At 33.3% G+C, this 21,574-nt stretch overlaps 3 protein-coding genes and 1 non-coding gene across 7 annotated transcripts; 3 read left to right on the top strand and 1 right to left on the bottom strand.

Moving 5' to 3' along the window:
• Window positions 1-1,308: 1,308 nt before the first annotated feature.
• LOC108471004 (kinesin-like protein KIN-14J) lies at window positions 1,309-9,294 on the top strand. Its single transcript, XM_053022768.1, has 22 exons — window positions 1,309-1,637; window positions 2,121-2,179; window positions 2,382-2,529; window positions 2,609-2,766; window positions 2,910-3,008; window positions 3,511-3,714; window positions 3,815-3,898; window positions 4,064-4,141; window positions 4,238-4,330; window positions 4,426-4,455; window positions 5,210-5,551; window positions 5,627-5,708; window positions 5,819-5,917; window positions 5,987-6,166; window positions 6,296-6,402; window positions 6,493-6,649; window positions 6,907-7,075; window positions 7,165-7,418; window positions 7,556-7,719; window positions 7,866-8,401; window positions 8,560-8,660; window positions 8,825-9,294. The coding sequence occupies exons 3-21, from the start codon at window positions 2,442-2,444 to the stop codon at window positions 8,621-8,623; spliced, it is 2,988 nt and encodes a 995-aa protein (XP_052878728.1). The 5' UTR covers window positions 1,309-1,637; window positions 2,121-2,179; window positions 2,382-2,441; the 3' UTR covers window positions 8,624-8,660; window positions 8,825-9,294.
• Window positions 9,295-9,745: 451 nt separating this feature from the next.
• TRNAV-CAC (transfer RNA valine (anticodon CAC)) lies at window positions 9,746-9,819 on the top strand. The gene has a single exon. It is a non-coding gene; the product is annotated as a tRNA-Val (tRNA).
• A 664-nt stretch (window positions 9,820-10,483) lies between these two features.
• On the top strand, window positions 10,484-13,174 carry LOC108471383 (PHD finger protein MALE STERILITY 1). The gene is made up of 3 exons (XM_017773011.2): window positions 10,484-10,799; window positions 11,228-11,516; window positions 11,618-13,174. Exons 1-3 carry the CDS (start codon window positions 10,484-10,486, stop codon window positions 12,978-12,980), a joined length of 1,968 nt encoding a protein of 655 aa, XP_017628500.1. The 3' UTR covers window positions 12,981-13,174.
• Window positions 13,175-13,224: 50 nt separating this feature from the next.
• Window positions 13,225-19,255, bottom strand: LOC108473988 (serine/threonine-protein kinase BSK7). 4 transcript variants are annotated; one of them, XM_017775829.2, is made up of 11 exons: window positions 18,672-19,255; window positions 18,050-18,259; window positions 17,743-17,963; window positions 17,224-17,359; window positions 16,841-16,974; window positions 16,662-16,767; window positions 16,125-16,210; window positions 15,301-15,489; window positions 14,793-14,945; window positions 14,362-14,475; window positions 13,225-14,033 (listed from the first exon to the last, which is right to left on the bottom strand). In XM_017775829.2, the coding sequence occupies exons 2-11, from the start codon at window positions 18,129-18,131 to the stop codon at window positions 13,788-13,790; spliced, it is 1,467 nt and encodes a 488-aa protein (XP_017631318.1). In that variant the 5' UTR covers window positions 18,132-18,259; window positions 18,672-19,255; the 3' UTR covers window positions 13,225-13,787. The 4 variants fall into 4 exon arrangements, with proteins under 4 accessions (XP_017631318.1, XP_017631321.1, XP_017631320.1 ...); XM_017775832.2 differs by having other exon boundaries at window positions 13,225-14,053; window positions 18,050-18,246; XM_017775831.2 differs by having other exon boundaries at window positions 18,050-18,246.
• Between the last annotated feature and the right edge of the window lie 2,319 nt (window positions 19,256-21,574).

Genomic DNA, 21,574 nt, shown 5'->3' with positions numbered 1-21,574 from the left:
GAAATTTTATTCAAGTGAATATGACATGTTTGATCTTTCTGGTACATGAGCTGGGTACCATACATGTAATATGTCAAGGATACATGGTTAAATGCATCCTGAACAGTCTCATGGGCCGGGCCAAAGATCAATTATAAAAGTTTTTTCCAAATCTGGTTTGATACGCCTAAAAAGATCGTATTATTATTTAAATATTTTTATAAATAAATTTAAATAAAAAAGATTTAAAAAATTTAAATTTAAGTTAAACTGGCTTGTAAACAAAATTTTTTGTCCAAGTTGAACCAAGTCGGATCGGGTCCCTTAACACACTTTATATATATATATATTAATAATCTCATTATAAATTCAGATTATATCTGCTTTTTTTTCACATAATACTTAACAACACCTATAGTTATTTTCTAACCCATAAATAGGAGGATAATGCGCTTTAGTGTAGTCGGACCCATATCCTTCTGTATCGACAATAATACTTATCCCAATCGAATTAAAACTCAATCAACAACATTGATTAATAATAAAGCTTCCTGCTTTGCAACAAAAGTTGACTTTTTACTGTACTAATGCTAACAAAACAATTTCTGACCGGAGTTCAACTAAATTAAGGAAATGTTTAAATATATATATTTTACAATAATGATTTAAATCAGGCTTTCTAGGAGCAGACAAACCAATCAAAAACCACAATTTTAAGTTATTAAAATTTTTTTCTTTAAATAACAAATCTTATTATAAAGATAATTATGACATTAAATATTTTTATAGAATATGTATGAAAAAAATAATATGCATGAAATAACAATCTACTTTGCACATAAAAATTTATGTAATAAATTTATCTTCCAATTAATTAGGTTAAAATATGTCATAAGTTCTACTTTTCGTAAATTTTGGAATTTAGTTCATATATTCTTTTAGGAACTATTTCTTCTATTTTCAGAAATTAAAATCCAAATCAATTGTTAACATTGATAAAATAATTTTGTTAAATTCACATTTATCACAATGCTATTATTTTAGTTACATAATTATTAAGTGAGTTTTTTTTATTTCAAAATGCCACGCCAACAAATTTAACAAAAATATTTTAACAATTTGAAATCTGGAAAATAAAATGCTAATTTCTAGAAAATAAAAACACAAGGACTAAATTCTAGACTTGTAAAGTGTTCAAGGACCTATGGAAGATTTTAACCAAATTATTAAGAAAGTCACAAGAGCAGAAACCAAACGTATGAAGGCGGGAACTTTACTCCAAAGTCACTAAATTAAAACAAAAAGACAAATAAATTTAAAAACGTTCGTTATTATTATTAAAAACAAAAACACACAAAATCAAGCCAAAGAGAAAATTTAGAATTACACTCTCGAACACTTAGCCTTCCACTTTCCAACGCAACAAAAAGTTTCCTGCCTTACCATTATTTTCTATTTGTTCCTTTGCCGAGTACAAAAGTAAATACAAAAAGCTTGGGCGGTTCGAGATTTCGAAATCCGCTTTGGTTTTCATTTTAATTCTGTGTTTAATGTTGGAAAACAGTTTTTCTTTTCTTTTTTTTTTCTTCTGAGCTGTCAAATCCGTAGATCAGTTGGATCTTCAAGACCTTGCTCTAGGCTTATGTTAGAATCCTCAGGTTCGTGCTTTACCTTACTTTCTGTTAATACATGTTATTTTTCTGTAGAATTTTTTTTAATCTGAATGGGTTTCAATTCTTTTCTATATAGTTTTTCTCAGTTTTTTTTTTAAATAATTGGTTAAGAAACTATACTGAGCATCGATAATTCAACATGATGTTTGGAAATTATGTTTGGTTGCTAAGAAAACGGTGAAGAGTTTTTCCTTTTCTTTTTTCCTGAATTTTATTGTTTGTTCGAGAACTATTACTCTTAAGGCTAGTTTAGCTTTTGTTGTTGGAGTTGAAGATTGCTTTGAAAAAATGACGTTGATTTGGCTTCAAAGCACTTTCTAGAAACATTTTGGATAGCAAAAAGAATTGTTAGCATTGCTTTTGGCTGCTTAGTAGAGTGGTTTTATGATGTTCACTTTATTCAGATGAAGTGTGAGAAAAGAAAAGAATCTCTATCCTAATATTTTTTTCTTTTAAAATTTTGAACAGCTTTGTTCCTTCACATTCCGCCAGACCGCCACAAAACAAAGGCTTGATATTGAAAATGAGTAATATTTTTTTCTTTCTCTTAGTTTCCATCTTAATGCGAGCTAAATTTGTTGAAAACTAAAATTTCATTTACAGTTATCATAAAGTTCCAAAGTACTATTACATAATGTGTCTTTGCCTTTTGCATTTAACTGTGAATAAATTAGTAATGCAATATATATCTACCTTTTCACTAAGATAAATGTTATTATTCCCTTTTAGGACTGGTTCCTGTGGTAAGAGATCTTTGAGAAGTCACTGGACTTTAAACTAATAAGCAAGATGAGGGGAAATAGTACAGCTAACGGCTCAAATGGAACTCATGATGTAGATATTGAACAAATGGAAAGTTTTGAAGGCCTAATTAGTGGTAAACAATAAAATGTCATAGCCCTTTCAATATTTTTACTTATCTTCCTATATTAAACTTTGAGTCTTGATTTTGCTAGGTGACTGGCTGTCTTCATTGGTGAACTGGTTAAATGGCATGCTTCCTGATTTAAGGTTGCCTTTGGATGCAACTGAAGAGGAGCTCAGACAGTATTTGATTGATGGAACCATCTTTTGTACTATTTTGAACAAGCTGCGTCCCAGTTCTGCTGAAATGGTTCGATCACTCTTTTTTAATACTTTGTTTTGTGTTTTCTTCAATTTAATTCACTTTTTTCTTTTAGAGTTAATTTTGCTTGTTTGCATCTTTTTCTGGATGTTGTACTTCACTATCTAAGCATGTTTCTTCTCCAATTTCAGGATGGTGGTTCCAAATGTGGCTCTGTAAATGTCAAGAGGTTTCTGATGGCTATGGATGAAATGGGGCTGCCCAGCTTTGAATTATCCGACATAGAGCAGGTACCAATAGAATTGGAGGTAGTCTTTTCTGTAAACGATCATAGAAAACGGGTTGCCTACAAATTGATCTTAGCTTGTGCACTGTAAGGAGTAAGCTAAGGTTGGGTCAGGTCTGGGTGAATTTTGGTACAATTCTGTTTGGTATGTACCTAGTAAAAGTGAATCTTGGTACTCTTCGTTTTGGTGATACATCAATTGCTGTGAAAAGTATGAGTGAGTTAGCATGTAATCTTCCTATTTCAAAGTTCAGACCCTTGATCTCAATTCTGGACTGTTTCTTGGTTGGAGCAAATCTTCTTTTAAAATTTTAGATGGATCTGATCATTTTATCATGGAACGAAAACCTCTATCTGGTTTAAGGTGTATGATGTACCACTCTTTTTCCCCAGAATGAACTATCCTAGTTGACTGGCCTTGGCTATGAACATAGTCAAAGTTTAAGTTACAGAGTCTGCTGCCATTTTCTTTTTACCTTCCTGTTAATATTTTGGAATATACACAGGGTCATATGATGCCAGTTTTACAGTGCCTTAAGACACTTAGAGTATGTGTCAATTCTAATGGTGAGGCCAATAACTTCCAAAATCCTTCAAGGAAGACATGGAATCTTTCCGGTGAATTTGAAAGCATCCAATTGAAGCAAGGATATAATGCTGATCTTTCTGATGCAACAATTTTGGAATTAATGAAGCCAAGCAGTTTGGAAGTAAGACCCTGGACTCCTTCCATGCATGTATCTGTATTGAATTAGATTCTTGATATGAACTCTTAGTTTAATGCATGCTCTTGCTTTTACTGTTGCACAGAATGCCTCGACTCAGTCACTATTCAGCATGTTGTACCGGATTATGGATGGAAGTATTGAAAGAAATAAGAGAGATTTGCCTCATGTATGGCATTCAGATTATATGCATATTCTGTATTTCCTTATCATGCATGGATACTTTTCCGCTTGTTTTCGTTTTCTGACACTGCTCTTCATTAACTGTATTTCATTTCTTCCTAGTACCCTTTTTTTCTTTTTTTTTGATTTCCTAATGTTGCTTTTTTCTCAGTATGTGGCATGTCTGTTGAGAAAGATTGTAGAAGAGATAGAGTGGCGAGTTTCAACTCGTGCAGAAAACTTAAAAAATGTAAATTGCGTTGGAACTTTTTCCCTCTTACAGAATGTTTTCTAATATACTGTGCATGAATAATGGATATTTATATTCTTGAAAAACTCCCTACAGCAAAACAACCTCTATAGGGCTCGGGAGGAAAAGTACCAGTCAAGAATAAGAGCATTTGAGACCCTAGTAAAGGGAACTCTGGAGGAAAATAAGGTATTTGACAATTAGTTTAGGTTATGTGTGTTATTTTTTTTCGCCTTTTGTTGTTTCCCATCTAAATAATTCTGGAACTGTTCTGTTTGCCGCAGGTTGCTTTAAACAAGCTACAGCATATAAAGGTGTGATTCTTATGTCTCTTTTACTTAATTTATGGCTTACTGTTATTCTTAATTTCTTCTAGTTATGTGCATTTAATTTTCTAAAGACTCCCATTGACATAATATTCTATCGGTTTCATGTATTTTCATCTTTCATATACCAGAAACTCAAAATTGCACCTAATTCTTCGAATTGCTTAACTTATATTTACTATTGTTTAAATTTCCTAGAAGGACAACATACTTTTTCTTTGCATGTTATTTCCACTTATATCTTGTATGAAATTCAACTAGTGATCAGGAGTGATTCATTGATACTAGGGAACTTGATAGTTAAAACTTTCTTGTGAAGGAATAGCACTTCAGTTTAAAAAGAAAATTTGATGGATGATTTAGTTTGTATTATTTAATTTAGAAAATTTATAATAGGTTTGTTCTAATCTATCTAAAAAGAAATGATTTTGGGTCTTTTGCTTAAGTACTTGCCTTGAGCTGTGATACTTTTATGTTAGCTTAAATGCTTAATAAGGCAGGCTTTTGGAACTCCAGACTACAATTTAGAGAAGACTAAATTTGTTCCGTTTGGTTGAAGTCAAGCTAAGATTGACATGGCCAAAATTTGACTAAATAGTTTATTTTTAATTTTCATTGACAGCCTGAATACCATACCACTTTGTGGTGCTTTGCAAGGAATTGTTGTTTTTATACCAAAAAGACAGATTTTTTCCATAGGCATTTTTATATAATTGCTTTGCATGTTTCTTGAGAATTGCAGATTGAAAAGAGCAAAGTGGAGGAGATGGGTAACGTTGAAAAGCAGAACTTGCTTCAGCTTAAGAAGAACAATATTCAGAATGACCTTGAGATTTCTAGGCTAAGAAAGGAACTAGAAAGCAGCAAAGAGATGCATGAAAGGCATTGTCTACAACTGGAAGCTCAGGCTGAGGGTACCAAAGCGGTGTTAGAAGTGAAGTTAAAAGAACTTGAGAGTCTTCTAACTGATTCAAAGAAAAAAGCAGATGATCTTCAGTCATTTTCTGAATCCACACAAAAGAGATGGAAAAGTAGGGAGTGCAGTTATCAGAGCTTCATTGATCAACAATTCGGGGCTTTAAAAGTTTGTTCTGTTGCCATGTTCCTTCAATCTGATGTTCATGGATGGCCCTCTAACACGAAGTTTTACACTGTTTAGGGATTGAGGGAAATATCTAAGTTCATCAAGCGTGAAGCGCTAAAGACAAAAAAGAGCCACTCAGAGGAACTTAATCACTTAGGTAGTGTTGGTTTTTCTGGCTGTTCTTTTGGCTTGGTATGCCATCTAGATTTCATGTTCTTTTTATGTTGGGTTTGAACCATTTCTCATTGTGTGAACCCTTTCCTCAAGTAGGAAAAAAGCTTAAAGGACTTGTAGATGCTGCCAGGAATTATCATTTGACTCTTGCTGAAAACAGAATATTGTACAATGAGATTCAGGATCTGAAAGGTATATTGTATATCTTAGTTGTTTGGGCTTTGTTGCCAAGCAGCTGAATTAATTTCTTGTTTTGTATAGGAAATATTAGAGTCTATTGTAGGATAAGGCCATTTCTTCCAGGGCAAAGCAAGAAACAAACAACAATAGAATATATTGGCGAGAATGGTGAACTGGTTGTTTCAAATCCCTTAAAGCAAAGAAAGGATGCTCATAGACTCTTCAGGTTTAACAAGGTCTTCAGTCCAGCAACTAATCAAGGTTTTAAATTTTTGTAACTTTCTTCCTTGTCAATAATCAATTTCATTGCTTAATTGCTACATCGTCTTAGCCATGATATTCAATACTGCACCTTATATGTGTACACTCTTCAATTTGGTACGTCTTCAGAGGAGGTATATTTAGACACCCAACCATTGATTCGATCTGTTCTCGACGGGTACAATGTTTGCATATTTGCTTATGGTCAAACTGGCTCAGGAAAAACTTATACAATGGTTAGTTACTTATTAACATCTTTCCATTTGAAATATGTAATCTATTTTAAACTTTTATGCTAAATCTTATGCATTTTTTTCTCTTTCCAGAGTGGACCCAATGTGTCTTCTAAAGAAGACTGGGGAGTCAATTATAGAGCACTGAATGATCTTTTCCAAACCTCTCAAAGCAGGAAAAGTTCCATTATATATGAAGTTGGTGTTCAAATGATTGAGATATATAATGAACAAGTTCGTGATCTACTTGTCAATGACAGTTCTCAAAGAAGATATCCTTTAGTTTAATCTTTTGGATCTCATTTGTTCTTTAATTTCTCAGTTCTGGTCTGAAAATTTGGTTTCATAACTTATCTTTTACCAAAATTTATCATTATGTTACCTTCCTGATTTACAAACCAGCCATCCTCATTCTTAATTTTATGTATTTGGTCTCATAGTTACGCGTTATTCTTTTTCACTTTTTTCCTGTTTTAAATATATATATTTTTGTTTCCTTTGACTTGCACACACTTGGGATTTGGAGCACCAGCCAACCAAATGGGTTAGCTGTCCCTGAAGCAAGCATGCATTCTGTAAAATCAACCACTGAAGTTTTGGAATTGATGAATATTGGTTTAAGGAATAGGGCTGTTGGCTCTACAGCACTAAATGAGAGGAGTAGCAGATCCCATAGGTTATAGTTTCACTTACTATTTTGTATCTAATATGTCTTGTTATTTGGAGTTCTGTGCCTAATGGGTTTCAGTAAATTACTATGTGCAGTGTTCTCACAGTTCATGTCTGTGGCACGGAAATAAAGACTAATGCTGTTTTGCATGGTAGTTTACATTTGGTGGATCTTGCTGGCAGTGAGCGGGTAGATCGTTCTGAAGCATCTGGAGATAGGCTTAGGGAGGCACAACATATAAACAAATCTCTTTCTGCTCTTGGAGACGTTATCTTTGCTCTGGCACAAAAGAATGCTCACGTACCATATAGAAATAGCAAGCTGACTCAAGTTCTCCAGAGTTCTCTGGGTAATTTCATTTCTCAAATTTTAATTTCGCTAGTGTGGCTTCACAGATCATTCTGCCCAATAATATTTTACATATTTTAAATGATCTTTTATTTTATCTTGCTGACATTGTCCTTGTTTCATAATATCAAACTTTAGGTGGTAAGGCAAAAACACTTGCGTTTGTGCACCTTAATCCTGATGTAGATTCGTATTCTGAAACCATAAGTACCTTGAAATTTGCTCAGAGGGTTTCTGGCGTTGAGTTAGGTACTCCACAGACACACAGAGAAGGGAGAGATATCAAAGAACTTATGGAACAAGTAACCGTCTTTTCTCATTGCCCCCTTTTCCCAGAAGTTAATGTAGCATATGTGTTGGAACCAAGTAGCAATTGTTAGTACACAATGGAAATATTCTCTGTTTAATAATCTGCCATTTCATTTCTGAACTACTATTTATCTTGTAGGTTGCATTCCTCGAAGAAACCATCACTAAGAAAGATCAGGAGATTGAGCATTTGCAGTTACTTAATGGCAATGGTATTAAGCATGGTATGAGCTCACTTAGGGGACACTCTAGGGGGAATCCTCAACAAAGCCAGAGCCTCTCTAGACAGCAAAACATGGAAAATTATGAGAAAACAGCCTCTGATGTGGACAAGTGCTCAGTTAACGGTGATAAGCATTCTGAAGCTGGCTCTCATTGGTCGGTAGATGACTCAAAGCTTAATAATGAATCTTCTGCTCAGACAAACCTTGCAGGAACAGATTTGGGTCAAAATACCAGTGATGATATTGAACTCTTGGCCTTTAGAGATGGAAATTCGGAGGAGAGATTATGTGATACATCTGATGGTGATCTACCAATGGGTGGTAACCAAACTGATGGCTCAATCTGTAGTGCTGTACAGTTGACTCTTTTCCCAGAACCATCCAAATCTTCTGATAAACAGGAGAAGGTTGGCAAATCAGACAAAGCTGAAAAATCGGATAATACAAGGAAGTGAGTATCCTTCAATTCCTTCAGCTTTTATTGAGTAGGATTTTTGTTCTGGATTGAGTTCTAGGATTTAGTTTGTAATCAACTATTTTCTGGATCCTGGAAACTAAAAGTGCTTATAATTTCCTGAAAGTAGTATCTAATAAGTTGCTTGAAAATAGGTCCACCATCCCAACAAAGCTTCCACAGCTGTCCCAGAAGGTGGTGCAAACACACGCCACTTGATTGTCGATGTTAATAAACTCCTCAAAGGTTTTACCAAGTAGGTAAAATTTAAATGGTATTCTATATTTGAACTGTTTTATTTGCCATTTTCTCATTATGTTAATTATTTGGCCTTGGTGCTTGAGCACCATCGGCAGCAGCTAGCCTTGGTCCTCTTCTTTTCATGTTCTTACTGTTTGGCTTTCTTGCAATGCAAATTAGGTGCTAAGGAAATTACTGCTGCAAGCACTGGCAGTTCTTTGACTAAGCCCCTGAAACGACGATAGTGATTCAAATGTATGATTATAACTTAGATGGTAGTAGAAATCTGAGTCAGCCTAATCTATAATTATAGTTACAGCTTTACTATGTTTTTATTGCCTGGAGGTTGTTAGTAGCTTCCATTTACGTTATTGGAAGGTAAATTTAGAGAATTAACAGTTCACTTGTAACACAATACAGATGTAAGGGGTCATCTTCACTTGGATTCGCATCATCTTGTTTGTATATGTGTCTAAATAGGCTAAGAATTCTTAGTTAATATTTTAATTTTAAAATTTTAAGAATTATCTATGCATTTTAGGCTAATACCATATATATTAGTTGAGAAGAAAACGCCAACCATTTATTTCATTTGATATTTTTCTCAACTATTTTCTTCTCAACTCAAATGCAGTGGCTTTTCTGGAAAATTATTTAATACATTATCAGTAAAGTTTTTAGATTTCATAAACAGATTGAATGTATGACAAATATATTATAAGTGTAGTAAAAATAAAAAATTAATTATATAAATAAATGTGACTTGTTACACTCTCAATCCACTTGTGAACCAAAAATTTCACTAGCAGTATATTAAATAATTATCATTTTATTTTATTGCTTTTCATAGTAGTATGAAAATATATTTTAAACTAGTTTAGGATTATTACCCATCATATTATTTTTATTAATTAGACCTTTTATATGTTAGCCGATTATTATGTTATTTGCTAATCTCATTTGCAATTTATAATAATTTATTGTTTTATCAAAGAAAGCAAAATGAATAACTATAAAAATATCACAAAGGATCGGAAACACTAATATGAGAAGATCAAATGAAGTTGAAAAGCTCAACTGCTCGATCACGTCATCAAAGAAGTCTGGATGGTGTAGTTGGTTATCATGCTAGTCTCACACACTAGAGGTCCCCAGTTCGAACCCGGGCTCAGACATTTTTCCCCCGTTCTGTAAAAACAAAAGGACAAATTAATTACAACATGACAAAACCTTCAAAATCCCATTTCCTTTCAGTATTGATATAATATCAACTATATAACAAGAAATCATTTGTCTGAAAAGAAACATCTTCCTAGCTACTTCCAACAACAAAAAAATGAGATTCTAGAACAAGGGTATTTCTATTATAATATATATATATATATATATATATATATATATTTGTCTTTCAAACAACTTTGAATATTATCGATAAATGGAAAGGTGTAGCAATTTCTTAATTACATAAAGTAGTACAAAATTCCAACCTCTATTTCTGTTGAGAAAAAACTCAAAACTGGAAGGGGTAGTTAGCGAAGTAATATGGTGTTTATGTTATGGGAATCCTTAAAAGATAGAATCAACAACTTAACATGTTCCAGCTGAACCATAAAATTTGTCGGAACAAACAGAGCTGCAATTACATGATTCAAGCGTGGCACCATTTTAAAATCCCTTTGGCGATAGATTTGCATGGAGGGTTTTATGTTTTTCAAACAATTCATGCAGATAGTGAATCATCTCCAAATTTATTTCCCCAGCACAATCTGTGTGAACCCAAGCAGCAGTATATCAAAGGATGTAACCCCATACCTTTGCTTTCCCACAAGCTTCAAAAAAATGTCATCATATTTGGATTTGGGTGGTTGTAGGAAGAGAAGAAGAGGAGGAGAAAGGGTTTTCAAGTTCAAAACCTTTGGTGAGAATGGTTGTCCAGTTGAGTTTGATGGGTCATTTAGGGATAATGTCAAAGCACTTGTTGAATATGGGCATTTAGAGATTAATCTCTGCGGCAATGGGGTTTTTAGCTGGTCTTTTCAGCTTGAAGTCCATCGTCATCCTCCTTTGCATGTAGTGTTGTTTATTGTTGAAGAACAAATCCAGGCATCTTCATCATCATCTATCAACCTTCATTGCAAGCATTGTCAATATGTTGGTGAAGTCTAAACTCCCATTTCCATCATGTTTGCCGGGAAAATTACCATAGAGTTAGCTTGCATTTTGCTTCTTTTATTTAAAAGATTGGCAAATTTCCTATGCATTAGATTAAAGAGTAAATTGGTCATTTTTGTTAAAAATTTCATTTATTTGTGTTGTTCGAAACTAGTATAATTGACGAAATAATCTGATAGTGACACATGACATACCATGTGTACCAATTTTTAATAATAGAGATGGATGATATTTTTAACATAAAGATCAATTTGCTCTTTAATCTAACGTACAATAACTAGTTTACACATTTTTGAGTAAAAAAAAACCTAAAATACAATCTGACTCTTACTACAAAAAATTCTATGATACTTTTACCCATGTTTGCTTTATTTGTTTGTTAGTGATTTTTTTTTTGTTGATATAGCACAGGCTGGGGGCACCATATGATGTGCAATAAGAAGTATCATTTTCTGCTACCATCTAAAGACACTGTAGCTGCTTGTTTCAACTGTGATGAAACCAGCTTTGATGACCCAAATCCAGAGAAGGGTAAGTTCAATTTAGTGGAATTAAAAGGCCATATAATGCACGGTGTGTTTCATTCTAATGGATTTGGGCATTTACTTTGTGTCAATGGCATGGAGATGGGTTCGGATCAATTGGCTGGATATCAGATTATGGAATTCTGGGATCGTTTATGTACTGGTTTGCAAGCCAGGTTAGCTTGTTTCTTGATTTACAAGTTATAATTCAAGTCCCCCCCCCCATTTTATTAGAGCATATTCCAACATTTTTTTTTACCATGCATGATTTTCTTAGGAAAGTGAGTTTAAATGATACCTCAAAGAAACGAGGTATGGAATTGAGGCTGCTTTATGGAGTAGCATATGGTCATCCCTGGTTCGGTCGTTGGGGATACAAATTCGGACGAGGATGTTATGGCGTAAACCAACCGATTTATCAAAAAGCCATTGAAGCAATCCAGGGGATACCTTTGTGCTTGCTAAATCATCATCTCAGCATTTCAAATAATGACATTTCTGTCATTTTCTCTAGGTATCAAGCATTGTCTGACCATTCCATGGTGACTCTCGGTGACCTGTTTCATTTCATGTTGGAGTTGAGGTCAAGACTTCCAAAAGAAAATTCGATTGATTCATGTAACCCTTCAACAGTAGAGACTAACTGCAGATGGTCACCGAAGAGAGTTGAAGCGGCCACTCGGGTGATCGTTGAAGCTCTAAAAAAGGCCGAGTTCAGGTGGGTTTCGAGGCAAGAAGTAAGGGATGCTGCAAGAGCTTATATTGGTGACACAGGGTTGCTAGATTTCGTTCTCAAATCACTTGGGAATCACATAGTGGGGAACTACTTGGTTCGTCGTTGCTTAAATCCAGTAACTAAAGTGCTAGAATATTGCTTGGAAGATATTTCCACTGTGTTTCCCAACTCTGAAGCCCTCATTATAAACAATTCAAAAGCAAAGCCTAGATGTAAGATCACAAAGGTTCAACTAATGAAGGACATTGCATATTTATACAGGCATATCCTGAAAGATCAAAAGGCAACATTGAGTACAGGGGTTTTTTCAGCAATACCGATGGCAACCCGGATAATTCTCGACACTAAATTCCTTGTTAAAGAATATACGGAAGAGCTTTCCATGAAGGGCAACTCGAACTGCTCAAATGGGAAAACATTCAAGCTCTTGTGTACAGTTATATCGAGAAGCGATGAGATAGATGAAGGGTTGAAGAAGCCGTTGCCCCCATACGAGTGTGTATGTTTAAAAGAAAACGCTACGTTTGATGAGCTCAAACAAGAGGTGGAGAAGAATTTCAGGGAAGTGTATTGGAGGCTGAGGAATTTCGTTGTGGAAACAATAGTGAATTTGAGTGTGAAGGGATCGGATTTGGTAATGGGGTCAGTCGAAATGGGTCAGAAACTTGTTTTCATTGTCAGCAACGAAGATCAGATAGAGATGGACGACGGTAGTGGGTCAGGGATTGTGGATTGCCTTTGTGGAGCTAAAGAGGATGATGGTGAAAGGTTGATATCGTGTGATATTTGTGAAGTTTGGCAACATACAAGGTGTGTTAGGATTCCAAATAATGAAGAAATCCCACATGTTTTCCTCTGCAAACAATGTGAGGAAAAGATTGTGTTCTTGTCTTCTTTACCCTAAAATCAACCATACGGATACATGTTCCTTAAGAATAGTTTATATAAGCTTTGTTATCATGCTTGGCTAATGCCAATGCCCCTTTAAATAATATAAAAAATGGGTTGTAATAATGATGAACCATCACATTATTTTCAAACATGTGAACCACAATAAACAAAGCTTGCACACAAATTACATTAGGTAAGTGAAGATTTCTAATTAAAAATATGAACCTGTTTGGGGGGGGGGGGGGACATTGAATAAGTTGTTGGTAGTGACAAAAATTCCTTCCTCTTCCATGTAATGTCATACAAACAATAAGCTAACAACAACATACCAAAAAAGAGCAGCCAATTTCATCTCAAGTGAGCAGCCAGAATCAGAACTATACATAAATTACAAACATGAAATCTTCCTATTCACCCTTTAAAAAATGCAACTTTAAACAACTAAACCCTTCTCTACAAATATATATATTCTGTTCCCTAATTATTCCCCCTCAGGATCATCATTGTGTTGAGATATGTCTGTAAGAGCGAAAACAACAGTAGATATAATGGATTTGTCCCAATACCTGTCAAACTGACAAAATCCAACCCACTTCCAGTGTCATGTAACAGAGTGTTTTGATCTGACCATGAACCAAACCAATCTTGCAGTCGAGGAGCAACGTTGTATGTGCTCTTTATGTTCGAGGTTTCTTTTGAAGTTTAAAAGCTGTTCTTTATCTTACCCGAAAACTGAGAGCGAGAGGCTTTTTTTTTTTTTTGCCAATGGATGGGTCATCTGGGTTGATTGGAGAGTGACTTATTTTAGCTTAGATCACTGTCAAGAAGTTGCATTCTTTTTATTTTCGAGCTCAGTAGCCTCCCTAAGAGCAGCTAGTGCCTCATCCTCCTTTCCTAGAGCAAGTAGAGCAGACGCTTGCAAGTAGGATGCAATATGCCAAATAGGAGATATTACTTGTGCTTGCACTGCATCATTGAGGGCTTCTTGAGGCATGTTGCTCATGAGGTAAGACAAACTACGCCGAGCATAAACCGTTGGGGAAACCACGGTTCCAACATCAATGAACTGGGACATGAATTTAGTAACTGTCAGCTCAAAAATGTATTATCAGTATCATAATTTACACCCTTTTAGATCCAACCATGACACCAAAAGTACCAAAATTACTGTTCTCTATAATTTTCTAATGGCATTAACTCAACCCTAGTAGGATGATGATAAATATCACAATAGATAATATAAAGCACTGGAAAAAAGAGCATTGATCTAAAAAAATGATGTGCAAAAGCAATTCTGGCTATTTCAATCTGCCTCCAATAAGTTCTACTTAGCAAGAAGACATTGATAGGTAAAGCCTTTGACATTGAGAGAAGAATCATAAACTAATTCTAACCTGGGTATAGCATTCAAGAGCAGCTCTAAAATCCTTATGCCTAAAAGCAACATCACCCTTTTTCTTTGATGTCAGTGTTTCCTGCATCTGGTTTGTCCACATCTGGAAGGAAAGCTGCAAACCATAAATATAGCAGTGAGAAAAGCACTCACTATACAGCTGAGAGAAGCAACACAACCAGTAGTCATTATACATGAAAAATTTTGAAATCGATACAATATTGACAAAATAGTATGGTACAAGATGTAAATAAGAATTCTGTCATGTCCATGCATTATAATGAACAAGTCCAAGGGTGAAACCGGAATTTGAATCTTGGACCTTATACCTCCCAAGGAGAGGTAAGAACAACTATGTCAAACCTTGATTTGTCAATTTTGAATGTCAAATAATACACAAAAAATGTTCACTTCTAAGACAAGAAAACAAACCTCAGTAGCAGCACCCTCATCATCTTTATATCCAAGCTTTTCTAGGACATCATGAATGGCAGTCAAATCCATTCTTAAGCAGGCTTCCCCAAGTGGTGACAAAGGAACAGCATCAGTTCCATGAAGTATGCCCATTAATTCATGAGAAGGAACCTTCAAATTAATTGAAAAAGGAAAATTCTCATTAAAGGCAAAGTATTATTCAACTTTATTATAGAAAAGACCTAATAACTTGGCATATAAAATAAACATCTACATCTATTTGGAGTTCAGTAAGATTATATATGTAGGATGACGAGATGCACGCCTGCCCCCCCTTCTCTCTATCTCTCTCTCTCTGACTGAACAAGAAAATCAAAAGAAACTATAATTTCTATTTTCAAATAAATGTAAAGGCTTGAGAACAGAATATGACTTCCGATGGCAGCCATAATGTCCAAATGATTTTAGGAGTGTAAATTTTGGAAATTATAAAATGAATTTACTTGAGAAAGAGAAGACAAACAACCTCAGTGTCCCTCTGAAGAGGAATTAATGCAGTAACCAATGACTTTGGATTTGGACGCTCACGGGGCTCATATTGTAAACATCGTGATGCTAGACGCACTAACTCAGTGCCATCATCATTTGAAAATTGCCCTTCCAAACAAGAATCTGTCAGCATCTGAATGTTCCTGTCACGGATAAGGTCCAGTGCCTAAACAAAGTAATAAAACTAAATGTTAGGGCTACAGCAGTTAGTGTAACTACCGCGTCCTAGAATGGAAATACGAGCAACAAAATTATATTATAACATTCCTGGGCTACAGCAGTTAGTGTAACTACACTGTCCTAGAATGGAAATACGAGCAACAAAATTATATTATAACATTCTTGGCGAGCATAAAGTGGCAGTCCCATACGAACAAACTCTGAATAACCAGAAGAAAAACTACTTAAAAAGTTTCATTCCATCACCAGCATATCTAGAGAAAAAACCAACCTAAGTGGTATCATTCACAGGTTTCAGCCTGAATCTTAACAACAGTCCAGAAATAAACTTATGATTTAGTATTAGTTCAACAAAATTATCTCCAGAACCATTATTCAAAGTTTAGTTGTCTGTCTCACATTCTAAGGATCTCGAAACAGAAAATCTAAAATATCAATTTAGAATCCTAAGATTGACAAGCACTATCCTAAATCACAAATCATGTTTTGAACAGAAAATAAATAAAAAACTTGATACCTCTCTTCATGTTGGACTAATGAAAACGCCATGGAAAGATAATATAAAGAAACATATATTCTGCAGGAAGTCTGTTGCATCAGAGTGGTTCCTAATATACTTACATGACTTGGAGGAATATGTTTTCCACTGAGAAGATCAAGCAGAAGGGTTCCAAAACTATACATTACACTTTCTGGTGTTACTCTTCCTGCATAAAGAACAAAACACAAGAATAATTTGGAATACTGAACTATCCAGAAAAGGTGAACGATAGTACGCAGTACATCAGCTTAAGAACAGATACCTTCTTCAGCATAGTCTACTTCTCATATAAATCAACAGATAACAATATAAAAGAAAAGTACTTGCATGAACAGAGGAAAACGATAGTGATCTATAGGTAGTCCACTAACGTATAACATATTCCATAAGGTAACGTAGAACATCAATAACTAAAAGAATCAAATAAAGGGAAGAGAAAAAAGGTCACAGGGAAAAATCCTATTTTAACAGCCTGATTCATTCTAACTAGGTTTACTTCATGGGCATTCAACAGCTGAGCCCATAAATATAACCATCAAATTTCCAAATATGATGCTAGTCAATAAAGATTGGCATGCATTTAAAGAACCTTATTGCTTGTTTAAGAAGATAAGCACCTGTCCTCAAATACTCAGGAGGAGTAAATGCCAGGTTTGTGCTGTAACTTTTCCCATCTCTACTGTTCTTCATCAGACCAAAGCATGAAAGTCTAGGATTCCCCTCCTGAAATTAATATGCTTAAGTAATGAACTCTACTAATTTCTATGGATAAAAAACAAGTAAATAACATACTTACATCATCAAAAACTATTCTATAAGCATTTAGATCATGATACAAGGCACGTCCCATGCTGGTGCAGTATTCTAGAGCTTCTGCAAGATGCAAAGCAACCCTTAGTCGCATTACCCACTTCATTGGTTGTGCTTCCCCTGAAAACCCATAAGTGCAACAATAAGGTAAGTATGAACTAACATTTCTTTTTATAATAATCCAGTCCAGGCATAGGGAATGAAAGAATCAAAACTAATTGAAAAAAAGGAAAGAACCATAATTGAACAGATATTAACGAGTTCAAATTTTATTTGACCCATATATGGCAGCTGTTCAAAAGACAGGGAAAAATGAAAAATATAAACCAAGTGCTGAAGCTGAAGCAAGGGAACCAAGAATGTACATACAATGGAATAGATGCTTTGCCAATGTCTCATTGGGCATAAATTCTGCAACAAGTAACCTCTCATCACCTTCACAGCAACAACCAAGTAAGTTTGCCAACCTGTGATTTCGGAGCTGACCAACAGCTTTTGCTTCTTCCTAAAGTTATAGAAGCTAAAGTTAGAAGGCACAAGTTCTACAAAGCAAACTTAAATTGCAGCCATTTACACAAAATTAATGACAGTAGGAAGAGAGAGATTCTAGTTAGAACAAGTCTTCTTGAAGGTTACAATTACAATTAAGAGACATTCGATATATGCATGCATATACAACCTATCAGCATCTTAACTGAAAGAGACAAATCCCTCTAAGAAGATAATAACCCTCAAAAAACCTAACTTAATGAGTCCAATGTCTAATGCAAATAGAAATAGAGAGGCTTCTCCTTTTCCTCTGTTATTGTACTTTTCAGAGATGAGCAATTAAGGGATGACTAATAGGAAACCTTGAAATAACTGACTACATGTTCAGCATTTGCTTACCAAGAATTGTCGGGCATCAGGCCATGCAGACCTATTAAAACGTTTAACAGCAATACGCCTTTGATTTTCCAACTTGCCCTTGTAAACTACATTAGGAGCCTTCTCACCATGTTCTGAAACTATATTCTCCATGGCAAATCCAGATGTAGCCATCTGGAGTGTTTCAATTGAGTATTCACGGAATGCAGGCAAATCATCTTCTTCACCCTTGTCTTCGTTTTCTAGAAAACAACATAATTTTAGTATTAAAACCACTCTCTGTTAGAATAACCAATAACCATAATCCATTACTCACAGTCACACTTACCAACATTATCAGCTTCAGGAATTGATCCATTCTGATCCAAACTCCAACAACATGCAGATAGGTTTGAACACCCACACCCCATCCCAATACTTCGACGGGTCTCCTCCAACACTAACAAACCGAATGAGGGTCTAAAGTTTACCAAACTTTTTCTATGGTTTCAATGTGTATGCTCAGCTTCACAAACACTCTTCATCCTAGCAATTTCCACTGACTCAATGTAAATCAAAAATCCTTATTTTTCCAAAATGTTGTTAAAAGAAAACTCCCAATTCACTTGCAACAGTAACAAATTGGATTACAATATTCCATTTCGGCAATCCATTAGAAAGAATAAAGAAACTGAAGATAAGGATTCGAATCTCATATGTCGCATTCAATTCTATTTTTCCACTACGAATCTAAAACCTATAATCAAATAAAAAAAATATATTGATTCTGGTTAAAACCATGCCCGTTTCACTCAGCTCAATTTTCCACTTCAATCCACCGAAAAAATAAAACCAAAAAATATATTTATTTGATTTAATTAAAAATTATTTTCAAAACATTTATCTTCAGCTTAACTTTCTCAACAATGAAACAACCAAACGAAATAGGAGAAACAGAATATTAACGTTACCTTTAGCAGCAGCGAGTTCTCCACCGAGTCAACTCACTTTCTCCCCTTCCAGTCAGTGAAAGCTTATCTTCGTAAAGACTTCAACTTCTCTGTAATCTCGACACAATTCCTCTAATCATTCAAAGCTAAGTAATACAAACAAGAAAAAAGAAGGGGCAAAGAAACATTTTTTTAAGAAGAATCTGAATCAGTTAAAGAGAATCTCGATTCTTTCAAAGGGAATTAAGTAAAAAAAAAAAGTTTTATTTTCTTTGTTAATTTGTTCCTTTAAGATTCACTTATCTTTGAATCTGGGATCCTTTGAGCCGTTTTATCAGTGTTCAGCTCTCTCTCTCTCTCCATTTCTCAGAACTTTGCGAATGATTTTTTTTTTTTTTACAGAGCACCGAGATTTGGATTAGAAAAAAGAAAATATGGATATAAAAACTTATTCAATTTTAAAATTAAATATTTTTTATCGGTTTTTAAAATTAAATTAAAATTAAAGAAATGTTGTTTTTATTTTCATTTTATTGTTTCCACCGACATGACCTCTTCTCCACCACGCCTATAAAGTCCCCACAATCAATAGCCTACCCATTTTCTCCTTTGAAAATTAAAATAAAAACTCTTTTTATACTTTTTTTTCCTATTAAAAGACAAATGATAGCAAAACCTTTTTCATGAACCATTGAAAATGTATATGATTTAAATTTAAATTTAAATTTTAATCATTTTATTTTTAACTTTAAAATATAAATTTAATTATTGATATTAATAAAAAATTATAGTTCACTATAATATTATTTTCTTTATTTATAATAATTTAATGTTTATTTTATTTTAAAATGCCATATTAATGAATTTAACAATATTAATAATTAAAATTTTTAATTTTAAATTAAAAATAAATAATTTGAAATTTAAAATAAAAATAAAAATCAAATATTAAATATTAAATATAAAAATACAAAATACAAAAAATTGAAGCAATTTTAATTTAAAATTTATTGCTCCTAGTTGAAAATTCAGGTAGGCAGCCATGCTGGATTTCAACAATTCACACCCCATTTTAGAAAAGTTTAAAAGAAAATTGTTTTAAAATTAAATGATGAGATAAAGATTAAGACCAAGATGCTAAAGTCAGATAAAAGTTATTTTTTTAATATTAATCTTTATCATATTTATTTTTTATATAATGTTTAAAACTATTCATAATTCCTTCTTAACTCTTAAACATCTTCCTACATCGAAAACAATTTCGATACCAACAATATTCATGCTAATTAAGCTAATAATATAATTTTATTTTTATTTGAAAATTTATATTATTTTACCTTTTTTTCTTTTAATTTTAGATTTTAATGATACGATGAGTATATACATATTAATTTCTTTTAACCATGAAAATAAATCATGTGATTATCAACGTACAGAACCAAACTTGGTGATTAAGGTTGATTCATATCATGACTTTAAGCAGAATGTCTAGATTCCATGTCTTGTGTGGCATTTTTGTGGTTGCTTATTTGTCTTGACTTGCTTGCTATACCCTTTGTGACTTGAATATGGGATCCTTAATCAAATGAAAGTTCATGTGATGATTTTTTATTTTAATGCATTTAATTATTAGTGTTTATTTTATGTTTAAACAACAAATAAATCATATTAAATCTACTTTATTGGAGGTAACTTTGCTGGATTTCATAATACATGTTTCATAAGTGTAAATATTATATTGTTGTTAATTTGTTTTGTGTTATGGTTTTTGATTAGCGCGTCCTTTAACAGTTGAAAAGGAAAAGCACCAATGAACTGAAGTTGATGCGAGTGATGTTCTAATGTTAAAAGAGGTGAAGCTGATAACGAAAGGTGAAAATAAATAGCAATAAATTTCAGCAAATGGATTACACACTTATATTTATTAATAGATTTTGCAATCCTCAAAACACACCGCCAATTGTAGCAATGCTAATTGGTCTTACATTCATATTATAAAAGTTGCCTCCACGCATCACGGATGTATTTGTTTTTATTGAAATTATATATATATATATATATATATATATATATTTTTTATGTTTAAATCATTCTATGTTATAGTTTTCTCTAAAACAAATACATTTATATTAAAATTGAAAGTAAAATTTTTAGAATTGAATTATTAGTTGAATCGGTTGGATTGTCAATTCAATTAAATAAATTATTAAAAATTTTATAAAAAAATAAAAATATTAAAAAAATCAGTTCAACCGCCGAATTCAGTCGGTCCATACTAGTTATCAAGTCAATCAATCTATGGCTCTTCTTCAAATTAGTACCCTGGTTGGTTCCAATCTAACTAGTCCAACTAATCAGCCCGGCTCGATACAAACAACTATTGTTGAAAGAGATCAACGAAGTTAAGTAGGATTTTTAAAAAATGTATATTTATAGGATTAGTATTTGGTATGCTAAAAGTGTACTATTTTTATTTCACAAGCAACTTTAGAAAATTACCACATCTCTATTTTTTAAAATATTGACTTTTTAATAATTTACTATATTCTTATAAAATATTTGTTAATCCTCGATCCCGCTTATAGAATCTAAAACTCTATAAATACTATGCTAACTATTTTCTCATAGATGATAACAATTGAACTTATATTTTAAATCTAAAAATAAAATGATTAAATTCCTTGAAATAAAAATAAAGAAACTAAATTTTAAATATATAAAGAGTACAAAACTTAAAATATTATTGAGAGATTTTCGATTCCTTAAAAGAAAAGACTTTGAAGTATCATTTATTCACTGCTAATGAGTACCTCAACACATTTGTGTTATTATGTTTTAAAGCTAATTCGTTATTTATTAGCATTGTTGAATAACACAACTCAAAAAATAATAATTAGTAGTATTAGCATTAGTATTATTACACA

Source organism: Gossypium arboreum, chromosome 12 (genome assembly GCF_025698485.1).
Source record: "Gossypium arboreum isolate Shixiya-1 chromosome 12, ASM2569848v2, whole genome shotgun sequence".
In the NCBI taxonomy this organism is placed as follows: Eukaryota; Viridiplantae; Streptophyta; class Magnoliopsida; order Malvales; family Malvaceae; genus Gossypium; species Gossypium arboreum.
The sequence above is the reverse complement of the archived record's forward strand: the minus strand, read 5'-3'. Positions and strand labels throughout refer to the sequence as shown.

What these genes read in the sequence shown, in the direction of transcription:
- LOC108471004 (XM_053022768.1), top strand. Translation starts at nt 2,442, where the DNA reads ATGAGGGGAAATAGTACAGCTAACGGCTCAAATGGAACTCATGATGTA. An exon ending in AACAATTCGGGGCTTTAAAA is followed by an intron (nt 5,552 to 5,626) that starts GTTTGTTCTGTT and finishes TACACTGTTTAG; the next exon opens with GGATTGAGGGAAATATCTAA. An exon ending in ACAAGTTCGTGATCTACTTG is followed by an intron (nt 6,650 to 6,906) that starts TCAATGACAGTT and finishes CCTTTGACTTGC; the next exon opens with ACACACTTGGGATTTGGAGC.
- LOC108471383 (XM_017773011.2), top strand. Translation starts at nt 10,484, where the DNA reads ATGTCATCATATTTGGATTTGGGTGGTTGTAGGAAGAGAAGAAGAGGA. An exon ending in CAAGCATTGTCAATATGTTG is followed by an intron (nt 10,800 to 11,227) that starts GTGAAGTCTAAA and finishes GATATAGCACAG; the next exon opens with GCTGGGGGCACCATATGATG. An exon ending in TGTACTGGTTTGCAAGCCAG is followed by an intron (nt 11,517 to 11,617) that starts GTTAGCTTGTTT and finishes TGATTTTCTTAG; the next exon opens with GAAAGTGAGTTTAAATGATA.
- LOC108473988 (XM_017775829.2), bottom strand. Translation starts at nt 18,131, where the DNA reads ATGGGGTGTGGGTGTTCAAACCTATCTGCATGTTGTTGGAGTTTGGAT. An exon ending in CTCTTCAGAGGGACACTGAG is followed by an intron (nt 14,946 to 15,300) that starts GTTGTTTGTCTT and finishes ATTAATTTGAAG; the next exon opens with GTTCCTTCTCATGAATTAAT. An exon ending in ATGAGGGTGCTGCTACTGAG is followed by an intron (nt 14,476 to 14,792) that starts GTTTGTTTTCTT and finishes TATGGTTTGCAG; the next exon opens with CTTTCCTTCCAGATGTGGAC.